A 19,993-nucleotide genomic window follows, 5' to 3' on the forward strand; every position below is an offset into this window, starting at 1 on the left:
AATGACACTTCGCGCTTTAGCGAGGCGCGGGAATTGCCCACCCACAATGGTTCTATAGTAGATCTTTGAGCTATTCCCACGTGCAGAAGTTTCTCTTTACTGTGTAGTGTAGTTAGCAGTAGTGTACGTTAGACAACATGAAGATGGACCCTACAAATCCTCAATCCCCTTCTAACGGGTCGCTGGACGGAGATGTCCCTAACGATCCTGGGTGAGAAACACATGTCATTTTCAGCTGATCTTTGTGTTCGTTCAGTGCCGCGCTGTTTCGGAAATTTTCTGTTTCTTTACGAGTTATCTAGGTCACTCATCATGGCTTTCATTTTAACATTTCTTTCTTGGTTTTTACAGAAAAATGTTTATTGGGGGACTAAGTTGGCAAACTACAGTTGGTAAGTCAATTATTTTCTGACCATGTGTTTTATTTTGAATTTTACGGCGTGGGATCTGCTCTTGAGTTACGCTTAATTGATCACTGGTCGGCGATCGCGTCGATTCCAGCTAATTTAAACACCGATGTCACGAAGTTCACTTGCAGAAATCTGACTTATCTCATGCTTGTTTATTATTTCAGAATCTTTAAAAGACCATTTTGGTCGCTTTGGTGAAATTAAAGAAGCTATGGTCATGAAAGACCCAACGACTAAACGATCTCGGTATGTTTACATTCACGCTTGAATGAATAGCACGTAAATGGCCATCTAATCTGTAATAAAGGAAATGCATATTTATAGTTTAGACAATTAATAGTCTCGGAAGTTAGATTGTTAGTTGTCATGTTAATTAGAGGCGCTTTGATCTTTAAAATTATGACGGAGAAAGAACAAGTAGGGAAGACAAAATAATTACACAACCCTTCTTCTATATCACTTCAATGGCCTTATAATAAGAGACTTATAATTCAGTGTTTACATACTGTTTTAGTTAAGGTCCAGTGGTTTGACATTCCAGGTAGAAGAGAACAAAAAATGAATGAAATGATTATGACACACTTTAGTTGAGGGCAATTAGTAGGTGGACTAATGCTTTGGTCATTGTAATGTTTTTTAACTGCCCTGAGCCACATGGCAAAGTGGATACTGTTATTTTAATGTATTACAGGGAAAAAAGTTATCAACACACGATTGTCAATACCCGTTTATTTTACAGTGTAGCTGCAGATTAATATCAATGAAAACATAATTTTGCTATGCAAGGATTGTAGCTTTAGGAATGTTATACAAGTGTTAGGGTAGTGAGATGCTTTAGATAAGGTTTCCAATAAATGTCGTTGTTCATTGAAGTCTTTGTTTATTTCAGGGGATTTGGGTTTGTCACATATAAAGACGTGGCTAGTGTAGATACCTGCTTAGAGAACGGGCCTCATATTCTGGACAATAAAACGGTAAGGTCAGAGGGTTAACCCTCTAAACACAAGATAACGGAAAAATTTATAACATGTCATTAACACGCATATTGGTTGCAATTGGGGCTTCAAAGTTTAACACAAAACATATATGAAGTAAAGAAAATATAGTCCTTCAATTGTTCGTTATTAAGAATTTTTAAAATTTTCTCAACGGGCACAGAGATGGTCGTTAATTTTCTTTTTATCTTTAAAGCTTGTGCTACACATGGCATCCAAAGATATACATTTATCTCAATGCTTTTACTTGGCTCATAATGTTGTATTAGGTGAAATTCCTACAGCTTAATGGAACAGTTATCAGGAAGGGAAATTTATAAAATATCTAGTGACTTTTTGGATGTGTAGAAATGGGCCCTGATGTAATGTTTGTATTTGTGATCATGGGGAGTCCTATTGTGGCTCTAGTTGGGTCAGTCGGCCCCTAAGGAATAAATTCAATCCTCGAACAAAAGCTTCACACACTAACTCTAGAATAGGTGAGAAAATAAATGTGTTTGAGTATATAGGTTGGTGTGGGGTTTCTTTTGAACGTTTAATTAGCATTTTTTCCTGTGTATACCTGGAGGGTACACAATAGCATCATTAGTGGAAACTTAATGTCACCAAGACTGATATAGATTCTGAGGAAACTTTTTTGTTAGCCGGTTTCCATTCATTGTCTTTTATACAACAATAACACTTGATTAAGAGATTACAATTTACCTCTATAATTGATCATTTTATCATTTATAGTCTTTACTTACATCAAAATAGTATCTAAATAGACTAATTATAAGGTGATAGTCATTTTAGAAAGTATACATGTATATCTGACCAGGACAGATAAAAGCAGTTTGCCTCGGAAAATATGTTTCTCCTCATTTACTGCTGGGTGGGTTTGAAATTTTCTTTGAAACTGGTCTTAAGCATCCATAAATTTGTATAATTTGTGAAGATTTACAACAGCTGAGATACAGAATTATGGTAACACATCAGATGCATAGCGGGCAAATAAAACCAAGATAAACAAAATTCAGCACAGTTCCCCTTGTAGAAAGTACAAAAATAAAATCAGATTTTAGTGCAAAAAACCCTAACCAGAAATGTTTATAGCATCGATAGACTTTAGAGAGAGAACACAAGAATGATTCATCAGTGAGAGTTAGAAAAAAAAATTTCACAGATGTTTGCATAATTACACAACTCTTAAATTATTTCAATACTTGTGCTAATCAAAATTCTGAGATATTTGCCCATCTTAATACAAACAAGCTTTAAATTCATCCATCAAATAAAGTACTCAGAAAGCTTCTATCAGTATTAGTGCACATGTCGTCTGCTTAAACAGACCTTTGCTTAAACTTGTTCACCGTCCTTATTTGCTGATTTCTATTTCAATTTGATTTTTGCATTATATGGCTTCCATTTGATTTAATTCTCAAAAAAAATCTTTAGAAAGTTGATTTTCTATTGAGTTTGAAAGGATTGCATCAATAATTTTAATTAAAGTTTATTTAAATATCAACGCTATATTATGCATTTCTGGCACTCGCTGTCTATTGAAGAGTCACACGATCCACGTAAAAGTGATAAACCGTTCGTCATACATTTGGATAATTTGATCAATGATACGTGTATCCTTACTGATATTGTAGAGTAAATAAAATGTTTTTTTTGGGACAAGTCTTATCTATGTGGAAGTTTAAAACTTTCTCTTTGCTAGGATTTTAAATTTTATCATCAACAGCTGTATATAGCTAAGCAGTGTTTATTCATCAATGTTGATTCCTTTTTACAAAACTCTGACCACCGTTATTCATGCCTATAACATTACTGCTTAGCGACAGAGAATTCTCTTTGTAGCTAATTTTGCCCCTTATCAGTTTCTGCCATTTCCACAACTGCTGACACATTTAACATTTTGACAACATTCCAGCAAGTCTCATTTTATTTCAGTAGAAGTCTGTGTATCTGTCAATGAACAAAAATGTCCATTTTTCTTTTGCAAGTAGAACAAGCATCAAAATGCAGAAAAACTGAAAATTAAAATAAGTTCTTGTACACATAAAAAAAAAGTCTGGAAAAAAAGGAAAATTTCCCCATTTTTTACCACGACTTTATGACACACATATGTGTTATTCGGAGACTTGATTTATTTTTTTGCACAATAATGAGGCACTCTTCGGAGACGTGGTTTGGACTAGTCTTAGCCTACAGAGCCTTACTAAACACGAGTATTGATCAATAGAACAGTAATTGATTACGGAAAGCCAACCTGGAATAAAGCATTAATCGTAGGCAGGCTCGTTATTGTAACTGATTTAATATGGCACGATTTAATATCATTTATCAATTACATGGAATCAACTTGATGATGACCAGTTGGAGCTGTCATTTTCTTTTTAAGTCATGATTTATTCCTTGTAAGAAAATTTTGAAAATTACTGAAATTTTTAAAAAACATTTAAAATTTATTTTATGAAAAATGATACTGGTTGTTTAAGATTACAAGGGTAAATTATCTTTGGGTGCTGAAATAAATTATAATCCCTTAATTTTTAAATGTTACCACATTGCCGATACAAGTTAATTATATCCAAGATGCATGAAAACAAACTTTGAATAAAAGGAAGGATTAAAACTCCCAAAACAATTTTGTTAAAATAACAAGAATGTTACAGCTAAGTAGATCTAATTGAATTGTAGCAAAAGGGACATTTAAATTTTTTGGTGACATCAAAATTGAAGTGGCAAAAAAACCGATTTGGTTGAAGAAATTTGCAGTCCGTTAATTTTGCAAGCATTGAATGACTTACATTGTGATAAAAAGGGAGTCATCGTGTCTGTGTTAAAAGCAGTTCTGTCTAATGTAAGCAAATGTTTGTGCTTAGTTGTTTGAACTGTTCCAAAGTTTTACTTGAGAATTTTTTATCAATAAAGCCCGCTATACAAAGTACATATTTGTATTTGAGTCAAGTTGAACTGATATTTACTTTTCTTTCTACCATTAATAGTTCCATGTTCTGTGGAGACCCAGAATCTTAATAGCTAATTTCACACCTCTATTCAATTCTACCATTAGAAAAACCTAATGCTAACTGAGTATTCAAACAGTCCTTTCTATGTAAAGTTCCACCATTTTTGAAAAGCATTTTGAAATGCATTTAAAGATCCTGTGTCGTAGAACAGTAGCAGCATAGAGGCAGGAAGTAGAGGTAGCCGGGATAAAGGATCAATTTGACTGATATTTACCTATATTTTTGTATGCGATGGGAAGGCCGTGAGTTACATCACATCTGTTCTATTGTCGGGAGTTTAACGATTTCTAAGTATTCAATATTGTATCGGCTGTGTCCAAGCTCTTTGTTCAACACAAGTGCTTATGACGTATCGAGACAGGCTACAAAAAGAAGGTTCCGAGGTTCATTGGAAATCATTTCTGTTGGGAAACCTATGTAAGATGGAGAGTAATTAAAGACAACTCCTTTCGCGCTTGGCTAGATTTACATACATACAAGTTAGGCAAGTGCTGTCACTGGCTTTGGTTTGACACGGCCCAGGACACATATTAATAACTTGACCATCACTGTGCCCAGCTCTCCAGGATTAGCACTGTTCATTGTCTTGTCCTCCTTACAACTGTTGCCAGCTCGCCCAATTTCTGGCTTGGTGTTTTTATATTTCTGGGATCAATACTTGTATTTCCATAATGGACAATCTTTGGTATCTTTATCCACAGGTCGATCCAAAAGTTGCATTTCCAAGAAAAGCTCAACCTAAGGTAAGTTTACTTCAGTTTTTTTATCATAATGTTACTCAATTTTTTAAAAGTATTTTAAACTCTTTGTATGAAGACCAGTGTTCAGTTTGTAAGATTGTACTAAGACATCTGAATTTGGTAAATGATCGATTCTTTTACAGCTTATTTCACTTGATTTCTTAAGAAATAACAGTATATTTATGAAGTCACGCACTATGAATTTCTCTTCGGCCATATTTTTATATGTCCGGTTTTGTCACACGAATTCCCTGTCTGGCCTGCATTCAGTGAACCATGCCAAATTTACATCTCTAAGTTGATCCTCCTTCTATTAAAGTACCATCAAAAGGAATTGAGACACAATTTACTGCTAGATAAAACATTATACCCCAAAAAAATTATCTCAGGAAGATGCTAAAAGTCGGTAACACTTTCTTAGAATATGCCTTGTTATGGCCAAGAAATTGGGACAGATAGGGAGTCTAATCCTCATTGGTTATTTTATTTAAGGACCAGTTTTCGTCAATGGGATCTGCGGGAAAAAAATATTGATAGAGGAATTTTCAGATAACTTGTTTAATTTGACCAGTTCTTCACGCATTAGAAGTTGCTAATTGAAATACAATCTGAAGATTTCTGTGATAAATATTTAATTCTGTAATTTGCTTGCTGATCAATTTTTCTTGAGACTTCCTAGGGTCTGCCATTACAAGAGTTGCCTGACTCTTAGTTACTTAATTTGCCTCCCAAATCTTCCCCAAATTGATTTTTCCCAATTTCTTCATCTGTGTCGACTAATTGATCTGCAACACCGATAAAAGAATTGTTTGTCAGAAAAATCAAATATATAGGAATCTTCTTCGAGTTTTATTAGGTGATCATTATTTAAGGAATCGACCGAGGGAAAATAAAAATAAAAAAGACTCGGCAATATTTGAAGAATCTTTGGCCTCGGTAAGCGAGACTGAATATTACTTCTCTAACTGAAATTGTTATTCGACTAGAAGAAAGAAAAAAAAATTCTTGTGTAAAAATCAATGAATGTAGAAATTGACAGGCTATATCTGGATATGAAGAAAATTGGTTGGTAATCCAGTGTCTTGAATGGGCTTCTCCTGCTTAAGTCCAAATCATAACTGGTAGATATGTATGGGAAAAAAAGATAAAAAGACTGGATCCTATCAAGCAGATAGACAGTAACAGAAAAAAGGTAGAAAATAACCCCCTATTAAACTGAAAATAGTTCTAAGTGAATAAAAGAATATTCACATTCCAGTATATGGCTATAAGGGAACTCCCCTGGGCAGTTTTGTTACGTGCATCTAAGATTATTGTTGGATTACAATGGTGAACCCCACAGTGTATGATAATTCACTTCTGTGCACAGAGAAAGGAGAGAGAGGAGAGAGAAGTTCAAGAGTCCCTGATGTTATTCATTGGCCAATTACCAAGTGATGTGAAAGAGAGCTCATGGTGTGAATAGTGTCCACTGAAAAAATTGTCATCAACTCTGCCGTCTTTTAGGAAACAATAATATTTCTGAGAGATTAAGCTTGTTAAAACCCACCATCTGTTAAATTTTTATGTTTTTCAAATGTGCGTTCAAAATAGAATGATCTCATAAAGCCCTTTATAATATGAAAAATGTACTCCCTCACCCAGAAATCATGAAAAACAACTAAAGATGGAGAATCTTTAATCTTGTACACAGAAATTCAGTAAAGCTTGCAGATTTGCATATTAAAACCGCATTTGATTGATCAGCGGCATTTTATGAAAAATATCACTGTATTATTGCAGTGATGTAATAATCATACAGTACATAACATTTTATGAATGTGCATTTTTTGATCCATGGTAAACTGCTGAAAAAAATGGCTGAATATACTAATTATTATATCTTAATAAAAAAAAACCCATGAAAAAGTAGAAATGATCCAGAGTAAAAAAAAAGAAATGATTGGGAGAGGTCTATTGTTTCTATAGTGTTTTGGATTTTGTTCTGATATTGGGTTTGTTTTGTTTTGTATGGAGACCCTCTAGGGTCTACTGAGAGAGTCTGATGGTGAGGGCCTGGTTGTGTTATACAGTGTAGGAGGCTTCAGAAGAAAGGACAATGCCTCAAAGGTAAAATCTGTGTGGAACAGCTGCAGAATCATCACACACAGAGACAGAACGCAGCAGTGGCTTGTGATTGTGGCCATTTTATACCCATCTTCTGTGTTAAACAGTGCTGTCTTCTGCTGTCTGCAGGCTTAGGGTGTAACGTCTGTTGTACCAAACTGATCTTATGCAAACAGTAGAGGCTGAAGTTTTATCAGAGGTACACCAAAGCAAAAATACCAAGGTAAACATTCTACTGTAGAAAATTTAAGAATTCGTCAGGAAGTTTGGGAGGAGATCAGTTGACAACGTGACTAAGACTTGCTGTTATTTTTTGGTGGTGTAAACTCTTGTATCTCTAATCAAGTGTATGTATAATTTGACCCAACATTTAGAAAGTACAAGGTGCTTGCTTGTGATTTACAGCATGAGAAAATTGTCAAATGGATGAGAGTTGGAAAAATATATGGTGTCTTGAGAGGAGGGGAAGGTGTTAGAATGTGCCTTATATTTAGAGACTGGTAGAACCATGTGATCAGTGGTGATGTATGGTTACCATAGTAAAACCACAGAACCGGGCACCAGACTCTCCGAGGCCTTTGTCAGGTTTAAAGTCTGTCACTAACCATGTTTGATCTTGTAGGAGAGAGCGTCAACATTGGCTATTGCAAGGTTTTCATAAATTATTATGTGGCTAGCAAACAAACACTGGGGCATATTTACCCTCTGTCAAAGAGAAATTTTCTAAATCAATAACACCTTTACAACTGATCGACACTGTAAGTCTCCCGTATTTGCTCTGCTACAACCAATAACTTGGACCTTTAGTTTGCATTTGTTGTCAACCTCTTTCATCCTTTGTTTAGCAATTCCTCTTGCTAGAAATGTACAAATATCTGTCCATAAACTATTGTTTAATCGGTAAATATTTTTTACAAAGATAAACAGAATGTTTTTGTGGTTAATTTTGGAGGAGAATCTAGATAGGGCAGGTCTGAACATTTTGTTGGAAGGAGGAGGGAATTTGCCTAAGGGAGACTATTCTTGTAATATTCATATATTGCATATTCATAAAGGGGCCATGTTTTTCCCCATGCAGATGGAACTGCAGAATATTTCTGTTTGCTTAAATTGATTGAAATGTGTTTATTGACAAAGGTGGTAATTCATAATGAAACTATATTGATATTTGACTCTAAAATTAGCATTTATATTTGCGCTTTGGGTGAAATAGAGACTTGTTTGTACTGCAATGTTGTCATCTTAAAGACTTGCAAGGCCAAAGTTTTTGTCTGGCACTGTCAATTTACACAACCCAAAATCACTTTAAACATCTCATTACTAGTGAAAATAGCCTTTCAATGTCAGAGAAAAGTGAGAGATAATTTGCATACATATATTTGTTGAACTTAAACAATGCTGTGCTGCTAATTTGGCTGAATTATTTCGCAGTGGTAAAATTTCTGCCAATTACTACATTCTTGTAGGCCTAACAAAACTTTTGTGACATGTTTCTCTTCTCCCCTTTGTTCTCGTATTTGCACAAGAAGCTAGGTGGCCCCCTATTGGAGAACTGTATTAGTCCAAAGGAGTCTTGTGTGTAGATCGGTGGGTTTCTGTACTTCTAGAATGCAGCGGCTAACGGTCGGTCAGTTAACGGGAGCTGGACAGGTAAGCTTACCTCAGGGGGTGGTCAAAACAAATGAGTTCACACTTTACTGGTCCCCAGAGGCCATCAGTTTATCACTAAAAGAATTAATTGCTATACCATTATGTGTATTCCGTGTAGTTCCTTCTTTGTTTGACACTGTTATTGGCCTGTAAAAACCTAGAAAGGTTCTGTACATCTTGTTCAGCTTTCATTGCTTGTGTATGTTCCAAATATATCTTATTTCTTTACCCCCAAAATTTTTGGGGCATTTTTTTTTGTTTTTTGGGCAGAACTAATTGCATTAGTTAAGTGTAGAATAAGGCCATGAAGTGCACTGAAAAGGAGGAGTGCAATTAGAGTTTAAAAAGTTCCCTATGGATAAAAGCAAATGTCACAATTCTGCAAGTCTCTCTTAGTAATACCTTTGTGAAAAAGGTAGGTGTGAGTAATTGATTTATTTACTGAGACTGAAGTGCCAAAGAAGGAAGTACCAGTAGTGTAGTAAAGCTAAATTAATTACGAAGACAGTGAAGTGTAGAGGAATGCCTCCGTAGTCTGAAGTAATGTAGGAGGATACCAAAGCCTTGCTTCTGTGGTTGTGACCTGATCTTAGGACTACAAGCAGAAAATCTTCATCAAATATTACTGCATCTGTAGAGAAAAAATAAGATTGGGTAGATAAGGAAACGTTCAGTCTTGGATACTGTATCAGGAACTCTAGTACACCCAAGGGGGGAGTGCAGCAATGAACAGCATGCAATACCACAGTGCTGGAAAAAAAAACTATTTCTCTGAGTTTATGTATACCTTCCAAATGTTTCCCGAGCACTCTTTTTTCATTTAGTCTACAGAAAAAATGATGGCTTTCTGGCAGGAGAGCTTTGGCTTTTTAGTTCATAAGGTTATAAAAAGGTTATTCAAAACATTGAGGCAGTTGGATGCATTGTTTATAGGACAGTGCCAAGCTCTCAGTGATTAATATCAGGTAGATTAATATCAGAGATTAGTATTCAGATGGGGTAGACATTACATAGACAGATGCTAGACATCCACTTGTGTGGAGAAATTTCAAGGTTTATGGGATTAACCCGGGTTTAGGCTGAGTTGTAGTGTAGAAGTGACATGGGGCATGTTGAGTCTGCCTGAAGCCTGGCCGGGGTGTTTTACTCAGGTAGATAGTGGATTATGATGAATTATGTGGAGGCCAAAGAAGACATTGTCTGGTTATAATGCACCAAAAAATGGATAGAACGGGATTAGGCTGGGACAGGGGATGAACAAGAAGGGGGTCTGTGTGAGGGATTTCCCACATGTGTCATTCCTGGTCTATTTTTACTTGAAGAAATCTTCACTGAGCCCCCACGGGGTAAATGTGTATCTGTCAAAAGCTCATCGGGTTTTGTCCACCCCTTTCTGGCCCTCGGCCATGGGGTATCTGTCCAGATTACAATGAATATAACAAAAGGGAAAAACCCTTTGAGATTATCTGTTTAAATGACAAAATTTGGCTAAATGTCGGAAAGTCTTTATACAAAGACACAGTAACTTTGTAGTTCAAGCAGAAAATGCTAGAAAGGACCGGGGTCTAAGAGTTATAGTGTCACCGAATCAAAGGCAACACGTGACATTTTAAACAGGATAGACTTCTAAAAGTGGCTATAGAAAAGAGAGTCCTATATTAAAATTGCTGAACTAACAGTGTATGGGGTGTGAGCAGATAAATAGGATTATAATTTAAACATTAGTATATATTTATCTATAGAATTCCTAGGTAAATAAGATGACAGGGCTTTATACCCCAACAATCATTTTAACTCCACAGTTTGAATTGATGCATTTCTATGCAGAGCATATAAAATGTAATAGTTGAATCTTTGACATTTTAATCATTTAATATTTTTCACCAAAAGTAATTACATCCTATTTTTGAACCTGAATGCTTTTGGACCGAGATCTTTTATGCGAGTACATCCGTGTGAGGTGACGGTAGAATCTTAGGACTGGCCAAGGAGATCGATCAATTTGTCACAAATATTTGTGTCTGAAAAATAAAAGTCAAGGCGAAGATGATTTCATTGCCAAATTTTTGCTGCAGAGGATATACTCTCCCAGGAAAAACTAAATGTTTGAAAGCCTTTGACAAAACGCAATGAAATTTTATTTCTCATTTTAAATCTATTGACAATTGAGTGATTGTCAGCCTTGTAAAAGCTATTGAATTCCTACAGAGACTTCACAAGTTATTAAGAGTTAAGGACTGTAATAAAGAAAATTGATTGTTAACACAGATGGCTGCAAGTAAAACTACTGACTTGTGTCATTTTAAAATTTTTAAAGTTTTTTCAATTTCTTAAGCGTAAACCTTGTTTCACTTCCAATCTTAAACAGTGGGACCATTCTGATAATGTAAAACTGAGGTTACATACTTTGTTTGTTTCTATACCACATTTAACAGAATTAAAGCAGCTAATTCGTTTAAAAACAAAATGAATGATTGTATTAAAATCCAATAATAAATCTAAATCAGAAGCTGCCATTATTGACTAAGTTTAATACAATCTGATGTAATGCCAGTAAAAGTAGAAATAAAAAGCACATTGTGATCAATCTAATGATAAGTGAAGAGTTATAGATCTAAGGTGCATACATGGCCATAAATTTGATTCCCGAGACACGTAAAGAAGAAGAATGTAAAACTTCGTAATCAATATTACAAAAGCCTGCTTCTGTGCATAGGGGATGTATACATGTATTGTTGTTTAATTTGTTTGCCAATATTTGTGCATAAAATGACAAGAAACTTGAGTGAAAATGTGAAAACTTGATAATTTATTTATCTATTAGGCACTTTGTGTAGTATTTAACACATTGCTAATGACATAGATATACCGAGTATAATAAAAGAGGTTTAACATAAAGGATTATTGGCTGCTTCCAATAAATTGCTTCAAGAGAGAGAGAGAGAAAAAGAAAGAAAGAGAGAGAGAGAGGTGTCCATTAGGCAGTACTGTAAACCCTTGCTTCACTACGCAGACAATCCCCCTCCATGCAGACAATCCCCCTCCATCTTTCGCTGTCCATCTTTTGCGGAGTCCTAAGCAGTTAGTTCAAGTCTCCCCCGAGACACTTCCTCAAGAGAAGGTGCTAAACATCATCTGCAAAGAAAATGTTAATGACGCCATGTGACATGAAATGATCTTAATTTGTCTACTTCAATTTGCAGTGAGTTCTTGTTAAGACAGATAATCTATAAGCATTGTAATAGGAGGAAACAGAAAATCTAGCTGTCCCCCAGGTCCAGCCATAATATCAGTGTTCAGCCCAGTGAAACCAATTTAGATGAAGATATAGGTCAGAGGGGGGACTTGACTCATTTTTACCCTGCATACTTCAGATATGACTTCATCTGGATTTTCTTAGTGACACAAGTTTTGGATACAATTTGGCAAAAATGGTTGAAGATTTGTCATAGGCCTATGTATTTTTTGCATTGAAAAAATCCACACATAGTCATGTTAATTTTGTCTATGCTGTAAATGGAACAAGAGATTAAAAGGCAAAATCCCAACTTGATCCCATTCGACAACACTTGCTAAGAATAAAATTCTGTCAATGAAATTACACGCGGATAACTTTGGTGTTGATGTAGGCACATGAGATAGTGGAGGAGATGAATTGAAATTAGATTGTCTAAGCTAATGATCATTCAAATGTCTGCGAAAAGTCCTATTGATTTTCCTACTAATTGAAAAAAAGTGTACCGGTAGAATTGTTGGTGAAATGTAACGTGAGTTGATTTTGTCTTGTAGATGGTCACCAGGACAAAGAAGATATTCGTGGGAGGACTGTCAGCTGCCACGACAGTGGAAGACGTCAAAAATTACTTCTCCCAATACGGAAAGGTAAATCATATATATATACTACATACCAAAAGATAGGTAAAAAAAATTGTTTGATGGTCAAGTAGGGGACACTGCAAATATACCTTGGAGTACACTGTATAAAGTCAGAAAAGTGATATATTTAACAGATCTACAAAATGTGGGCTAAGATGTGGAAATAACATGGAATTTTTAATGGAAAACAAATTATATTGACCATATCATCATAATCATTGGAAAATCGGTTAAGGAGCAGGGTTCAAGCACCTGTTTTCTTCAATATCTTGATCCTGAAATTTTGTTCTTATTGTGAAAAGTTGTATTTAAAAAAGAAAAGAAATGAACCTGTACTTGTACTTCGTCAAGTCATGTGACTAGCGTCTCGTTTACCCTGTCAAGATTTACATGAAAAAAGATTGAAAGGCAGACAAAAAATGAGAAAAAGCAATAAAGTGTCCCAGCAGGTTTTTAATTTGGTTCAGATTTACATGAAAAATAAAATGAAAACCATGTCATAATTCTGTAAGCATGACCTCCGAATATCATCGATAAAAATATGACCACAGGGGGAAAAATTGGCTAGTTAGTTACTATACATGTAGAGAATGATAAAATCAGAATCATATAATCAAGTTTTTACCCCTGGGCCTGTTTTCAAGATAAGAATGTATACATGTGAAGTAAGGTATTATAGAGAGAAGAAAATATGACTCATCCTGCTATTCCAACTGCTAATAACAGGCTGGGCCTTCAATGACGGGGTTAGCATACGAATGGTGTGGGAATTATATCCTTATGTAGATGACATAGGCACCTATTTACCGACTGGCTGTTTAGTATATATTGAGAATTAAATCGTTTGCTCTGATGACGTCAGCCATTTTCCACGTTATCATTCTGGACCCAGTACTGTAGTTTTTTGGGGGGCGTCATAAAAAACCTTTAATCTAAACAAAAGCTAAATTGGTCTGAAGAAAGTGTGTAGATAAGAGAGAATTTCTAAGGATTGTTGTGACATTTGGACTTCATTCATCAGCCTTTTGTGCTCCAGCTTTCATTTGCTCAATAAGTGTAGGTACAAACTTGTCAGAGCTTGATTTATATATAGATCACCCACAATAGAAATAGGAAAAAAGCCATCTCAACATTGTGATTAAAAATAATCTTATTGTTGCCAGGCATGCAAAACTTAAAACAGTAAAGTGTCCATTGGAGGGGTCTAAAACACTGAGATGACCTTGGACCATTCATGTCCTGGGTGAGGATTTTAAGTAAAGGGAGGGGGGATTCCCTGTTATGGGTCCCCATTTGTTAAGCCTTACTTACATGTGTATACATTAACACTTGTGAACCAAGGTCAGCTCCAAGATAAAAGTCACCTGATATGGCATGTACAACATTCACTCAAGTGATGACCAACCTGATATGCAGGTGTGCAATATCAAAGAAGATAATTATCACCCATGTCAATTAACATAACATCGCTCAATTACAGGAGAAAAAACAATAAAGTGCAACTGTAACATGTCCCTAATGGATGGGGGTCAATTCAAGGTTCATTGGTCATTGGTCATAATTTTGATGTATCGAGGGTCTGATTTATCTCGTCAAATGGTCAGTGATGTGTGACATATGGTATGCGAGATTAGGTGCATTGCTTTAAGTGTCTGACACACTGTGGGACCTATCAGTCTGTACATAGCTGTGTATATCTTGTAGATATATATCTTCTCTAAGCAGGCCAGGACAGATTGGTCACTAAATGATAAACATCACCTGGTCTGTGTTTTGATGAGAAATATTGGTTTATTATTGTCTTGTACCTCTGGGATAAATATACCAACATAAACACAGCGCTGTAATTCTTATAGTATCTTCTTAGGTCACCTGTGACTAATGAATAAAAAACCATTTTATAATCAGCGGTTTACCCTTTAACAAGATTAGCTTTTATTATTTCAACCTTAAATAAAGCCAACAAGTTGTCATCAGATTAGAAAAGTCAGAATTAAAGAAGGATTATCTATGGTGTTGGTTTTTAATTTTTGTTGGCATTGACCATAATAAATCTGTTCAAAATGTTCCAAACCAAAAGTTATCACTCGTGAATGAAAAAAAAGGGAACTGCTGACATATCAAGATCAGTTCCGTGTGATTGAATAGTCAATTACATTTATGGGGAATAAATTCAAGAAATTAAATAATCATGTATAGAAACTTCTTTTTATAAAGCATTATATGGGCACTGTCAATTACTTTGGCCTGCATCAATTAACAGACAAGTATTCAGCCTTGTTCGACTGAGGAATTTTAAATGTTAGCAAACAGGATTAGGAAATGTTTAATTTGGGTTATAAAACAGGATAACTGCTCTGTATGAAAAGTTTGTAAATCATCCTCATAAAGCAAAAGGGCTGGGTTGATTTACATGTAAAGTGTACTTTTTTAAAAGTCTGATTCACTATTTTAGTATTCGCGGAGATTATTAATGGGTTGGGGGTGTTATATAATTTGATTTTTTAAAAGATGTAATATCCTGAATATCAAGCCATCGAGTACAACTTTCTTTGTTAAATTTTGGAAGTCCCTTGAAATTATTTCCATATTTTTAAGAAAAATTAATCGCACCATCCAAGTCACTTTCTTTCTTCTGAATGTCCATATATAACGGTATATGTGCTGTACTGTCAATTCCTAATAGTGTACACACTGCTTGGAAAACTCGCTACAGCCTAGACCAAAGTACATTTCAACAGGCACAAATATTGTGAATTAAGTTGCACCGAATAAGTCAGAACTTTAAAAACTAAAGATTAATTGGTGGTCTTTAGCGATTCCGTCACATCTTGAAATCTGATTGTTGATTCTTTTAAAAAATTGGAGCTTCCTGTACCAAAACACTGTAGCTGATTGAAGTATAGGACTTCACTAGATAACGTCTGTAATGTTCTACAGGGCTTTGTGGTTAGAATGTAAGCAGAGTGTAGCATGAAATCAACAATGTGCTTTTGAACTGATAATATCTTAATTGCCCGTTCAGTTGATAGAATCTGCAATCAGCTCGGAATGAATATTCTTATCATCCCTTTGTTGCACGAAAAAAGCATGCAAAATTCATGCAGTTGTTTAAAAAAAATTTACTCTAGATCCAGTTATTTATTGAATAAAAGTGAAGAAAAATTGTGAATTTGACACCTATTGATTAGAGTGGTAGGAGCAGTGATAAGCCAGTGTGTTTGCTGTAGCCGAAATAATCACTAGCTAGGGAGGAAACCGAGGACGACCTTTTGAACTTGAAACAGAGTATCTACAGTTTAACCAAGAAACTCTGCATTGAAAAGAAAATGAAAGGCAGGTTTTCAGATCTGAAGCAATATGGTTCAAGGTCACACTTTGTATATCTATTCACAATTTGATTTTTAAAAGGATTTCACTCCAGCCGCCCAGCATGAAATGTATTCTGATTAAGAAAGAAAAATGAGGAAAGCAAACAGTTTTTAGAAGTTTTTGAAACTGCAGCTTTGAAAATGTTTCTGCATTTGGGCTCAAGTTGCATCATGGTTCTGATAGGTGTCTATACACGTTTTTCATTATATCAGGTAGCATGTATATGGGATACCTTTCCTTTTTGTGTAGAATTCCTCCATCACCATGTAAAAAGCATTTCATTTCAAGCATCAGTGGCAAACCTACACCGCAAATTAAACATTCCCTTTGATACTAGCATTAAAACTTAATGTCCATAATATATTATATTCCTATTACACACCAAAATCAATAGGCAATATTGCATAAAGCATTTGAAAATTAAGAATAGCAATTGTTAGAAATAAACAGTGGACTGCTAAACAAAATCACCAACCATGGCTTGTTCTAAACCTAGTGCTTGGAATAGAGGGTGGAGCCCAGAATTTATTCCTAATCAATTGTCAGTATTGAATTCGAGTGTGAGTTAATCGAAAGGTAAATGTTAGAAGTACGTGTGCATAAATAATATGCAAAGAAACCAATTAGTGGAAGAATACACAGATACATTTATTATGTACACTGCGTGCCAGAATGCCGTTTATAATGTCCACGACACACAATATTGTAATAACTCCGTAGATATTAATTGGACATCAACTGTGTCATTAAGTTCGTAATTCTGTTTTTGACCCGTTTTTGGTTTAACGGATTTGAACAATGCTGATTTCCTGATACTATGCCTTGAAAACCTTCATACATAATTAAATGGCATTTCGTGGCCTTGGAGTGGCACACACAACCCTGTGATATTTTTAACCTGCTGGCTTTTATCCCGCCATGTCTTAAGTTTACTCATGTGTGACCATGTTTTAACAATTGAGGTACTAAAGCGACAAGATTGATAAACATTTTAGCTCTTTCGTTTGTTGTTTTAGCTGTTTATAATAAGCCTAATAGGTAACCATTGTTCTGATGTAGTGCCCAAAGCACTGTGACAAAATCTCAGATTTCGTAATACTTCTTAAACTGTAATTTAATTTTTACTATCTCTTTGCTCTAATCATTGCGAGTTACATTATTGCTTCCAATATGAGCCATCGTGCACACAATTTTTTTTTTTGGGGGGGGGGGGGTACGGGGACTAAGTGTTCTTTGATAAGAATGATATTTATGGAGATATTTTGGTTCCATCTTTAAATACGAGGGTATGGATATTTAATGTAGTATTCACCTTTTTTTTTTTAGATAGATGATGTTAGTTGTAAACAAGTTTGTGCTTAAAGTGGTTAGGTGTTCATTAAGATGAAAATTATAACACACTATAGAGGTTATAAATAGGTACTTTATTTGAAGGTGTTGGAAATAAGATAATATCTATGATAGGAGGTCAATTCCTGATGGGTTTAGTTCTGTTTATAAAGCAATTTAAAAAATAATACAATTTGCATCTGGAACTTTAGTCTTACTTTTTAAAGCAGCTACATTTTTGTACAACTTCACCCCACATTAGCATTGTTTGTCACTACAAAAGGAACTGTCTCTTGTTAGACCTTATTTAAGAGACAGGAACCTAGGTAAATTGTCATTTTATGTCAGTTAAATTATTAAAATTTAATGACGTACAAAGAAAATGAGATGGAAATGAACGTGAAATTAACAACGGACCAGATAATTAAGGCTGACATGTTACGAAGCATTGGTACATGTATTATGGCACGGAAACGAGACGCAATTTGGCCTCGGAAGAGATTTTGTAGAGTGGTTACTCACTGTTCAAGTACATCTTCTCAGCTTTTGAAAATTGTGAATTCTTTGAGGTGTAAATTTATTTGAATTTATACTTGATGAAAAACTGCCTTCTCAGTCCCAATGGAATTTCATAGTAATCAACGAACTTAAGGGTTTGAGACTGCATTCCTTTGACATACAAAAACTAATTTATCATATTCAACTTAAAAAGAAAATGTTCATTATTCAAATATCCTGGAGTCTAATCTATAATAATAATGTCTTTGAGGACAATATACTAGTTCTGTATTTTCTACTTTATTTATTGAATTAATTTAAAATACTGATTTTTTTCTCTAACAATTAAGTTAACATACAAAGCTGTGCAAAGTGATTGAAATTTTAACAATTAACATGTACTTTATTCTTCAAACATTTTTCAATCCATGCAGTATTCATATAATTGAATAGAACCTATGAATTTAAAGTGTGCGACATGAAGTACCATATCCCTGGCATGCTTGTTTTTGTCCCTAATCCTATCAGTAATTAGTAAACAGGGTGGTAGGGGGCCATTAATGTCAGTAAAACTGCTGAAACAGTAAGGGTAATCTTGCTGTATCTGAGAAATAAGGATTACTCAGGCAATTAATGTTCTCCATAGTCTGACAAAACCAGTGATTACAGTGTAGTGTATTTAACACCTGAGGAGGCACTATATTACCAGAAGCACCTGCAGTAACGACTTTCTGCATGTGCTTCTCGAAGGAATTGGGATAAGTGCGTAGTTCTTTGAAACGTTTGAATCACAAGTCTCATTCTGCAGTGGTCAGCAGTTTGCCAAGATGTATATTGATTCGAACAGGTCCAATAAAGCTGCTCCAGCATATAGATCAGCAGGGATAGACCCTTAATTTGTACCCAGAAACAAACAATTTCCTTATCAGGATGGTCATTCAATAAAGCTTTGCCCTTGATGAGAACTTGTAAGAATTGATTTTACTTTCTTCGGTGTCTCAGAAGAACTCGTCTACTGACTCTAAGATAAGATACTACAGTTTTTAATTGTTTGTAGGAATCAGTTTCTGCATGCCTGATTTTCATTGGTAGCAAGTTCCTCTAAAATAAAGAAGAAATTTTTAAGTTTATAGTTTTTAGATTTTTTTTATAAGAAAGGTCAATTTTTTATCGTTTGTTTTAATCATTGCTCCCAGGTCTAATATTGAAAGTAGGGTCGCACATTTTGATAAAAACAGCTTTGGTGTCAAATTTTGCTTAGAAAAAATTCAAAAATACAATATCAATAATTTGTAAATTTAGAATTTTTCATTTATTCATTTTCAAGAGGAAAAAAAAAATGATCACATAATTTTTTTTATTAAATTAACATTCTAATTAATTCACAAGTTTGTTTTTGTCCATGGTTATGAAGAAAGAGGGTCTAGAAATATTGCAGGTTACACCAAAGGGCTTTGACTGACAAATTAAAGTTTGTTATGAATGAAGCTGATGCTGGGTGAGAATAGAAATATATACATATTCAGGCAGTAATACATAAATATCACTGTGACTGGAACTAGAGGCTGCAATACATAGGCTAATGCAGGCCTTTGTATCACTGCTCTATTATCCTCATTCTCCAGGGTCTAAACAGTGTAAGGTCATCAATAATTAACGGAAATTAAAGAATATTTATTAATTTCTTCATATCCCTATTACTTGATGTGCAATTGCCATGCATATTTAAAGAAAATGAGGGCTACATATTTACTCTGTGGACATACAATTGTTCCGTGCTCTCAATACAACCAGGTTTTTTTGACTCTGACTGATTCATTACTTTGAACTGAGAAAGCTTGGTTAAGGTACCTAAATAAAGAAAAAAAATATAGGAAGCATAACATAATGCAGATCAAAGTTATGTGCTTATGAAAATGTTTGCATGTATCCCCATGTGTATGTACAGTGCTAACACACTTCACAAATAACTATTGGCTTTTATGACAACTCTTGGT

At 34.8% G+C, this 19,993-nt stretch overlaps 1 protein-coding gene across 8 annotated transcripts in view; it reads left to right on the forward strand.

Moving 5' to 3' along the window:
• The window catches only part of LOC134255755 (RNA-binding protein Musashi homolog Rbp6-like), a 48,588-nt gene continuing 28,595 nt past the window's right edge, over window positions 1-19,993 (forward strand). Inside the window, exons 1-6 of one of the 8 annotated variants that reach the window (XM_062738268.1) lie at window positions 1-211; window positions 352-392; window positions 575-656; window positions 1,300-1,384; window positions 5,127-5,168; window positions 12,711-12,803. In XM_062738268.1, coding sequence (XP_062594252.1) covers window positions 138-211; window positions 352-392; window positions 575-656; window positions 1,300-1,384; window positions 5,127-5,168; window positions 12,711-12,803 — 417 coding nt within the window. In that variant the 5' untranslated portion in view covers window positions 1-137. The remainder of the gene's footprint in view (window positions 212-351; window positions 393-574; window positions 657-1,299; window positions 1,385-5,126; window positions 5,169-12,710; window positions 12,804-19,993) is intronic. The other 7 variants (XM_062738267.1, XM_062738269.1, XM_062738271.1 and 4 more) reach the window with 7 other exon arrangements.

The sequence above is a fragment of the Saccostrea cucullata genome, unplaced genomic scaffold, assembly GCF_032062105.1.
Source record: "Saccostrea cucullata isolate Sc308-1 unplaced genomic scaffold, CSIRO_AGI_Scuc_v1 ctg5, whole genome shotgun sequence".
In the NCBI taxonomy this organism is placed as follows: domain Eukaryota; kingdom Metazoa; phylum Mollusca; class Bivalvia; order Ostreida; family Ostreidae; genus Saccostrea; species Saccostrea cuccullata.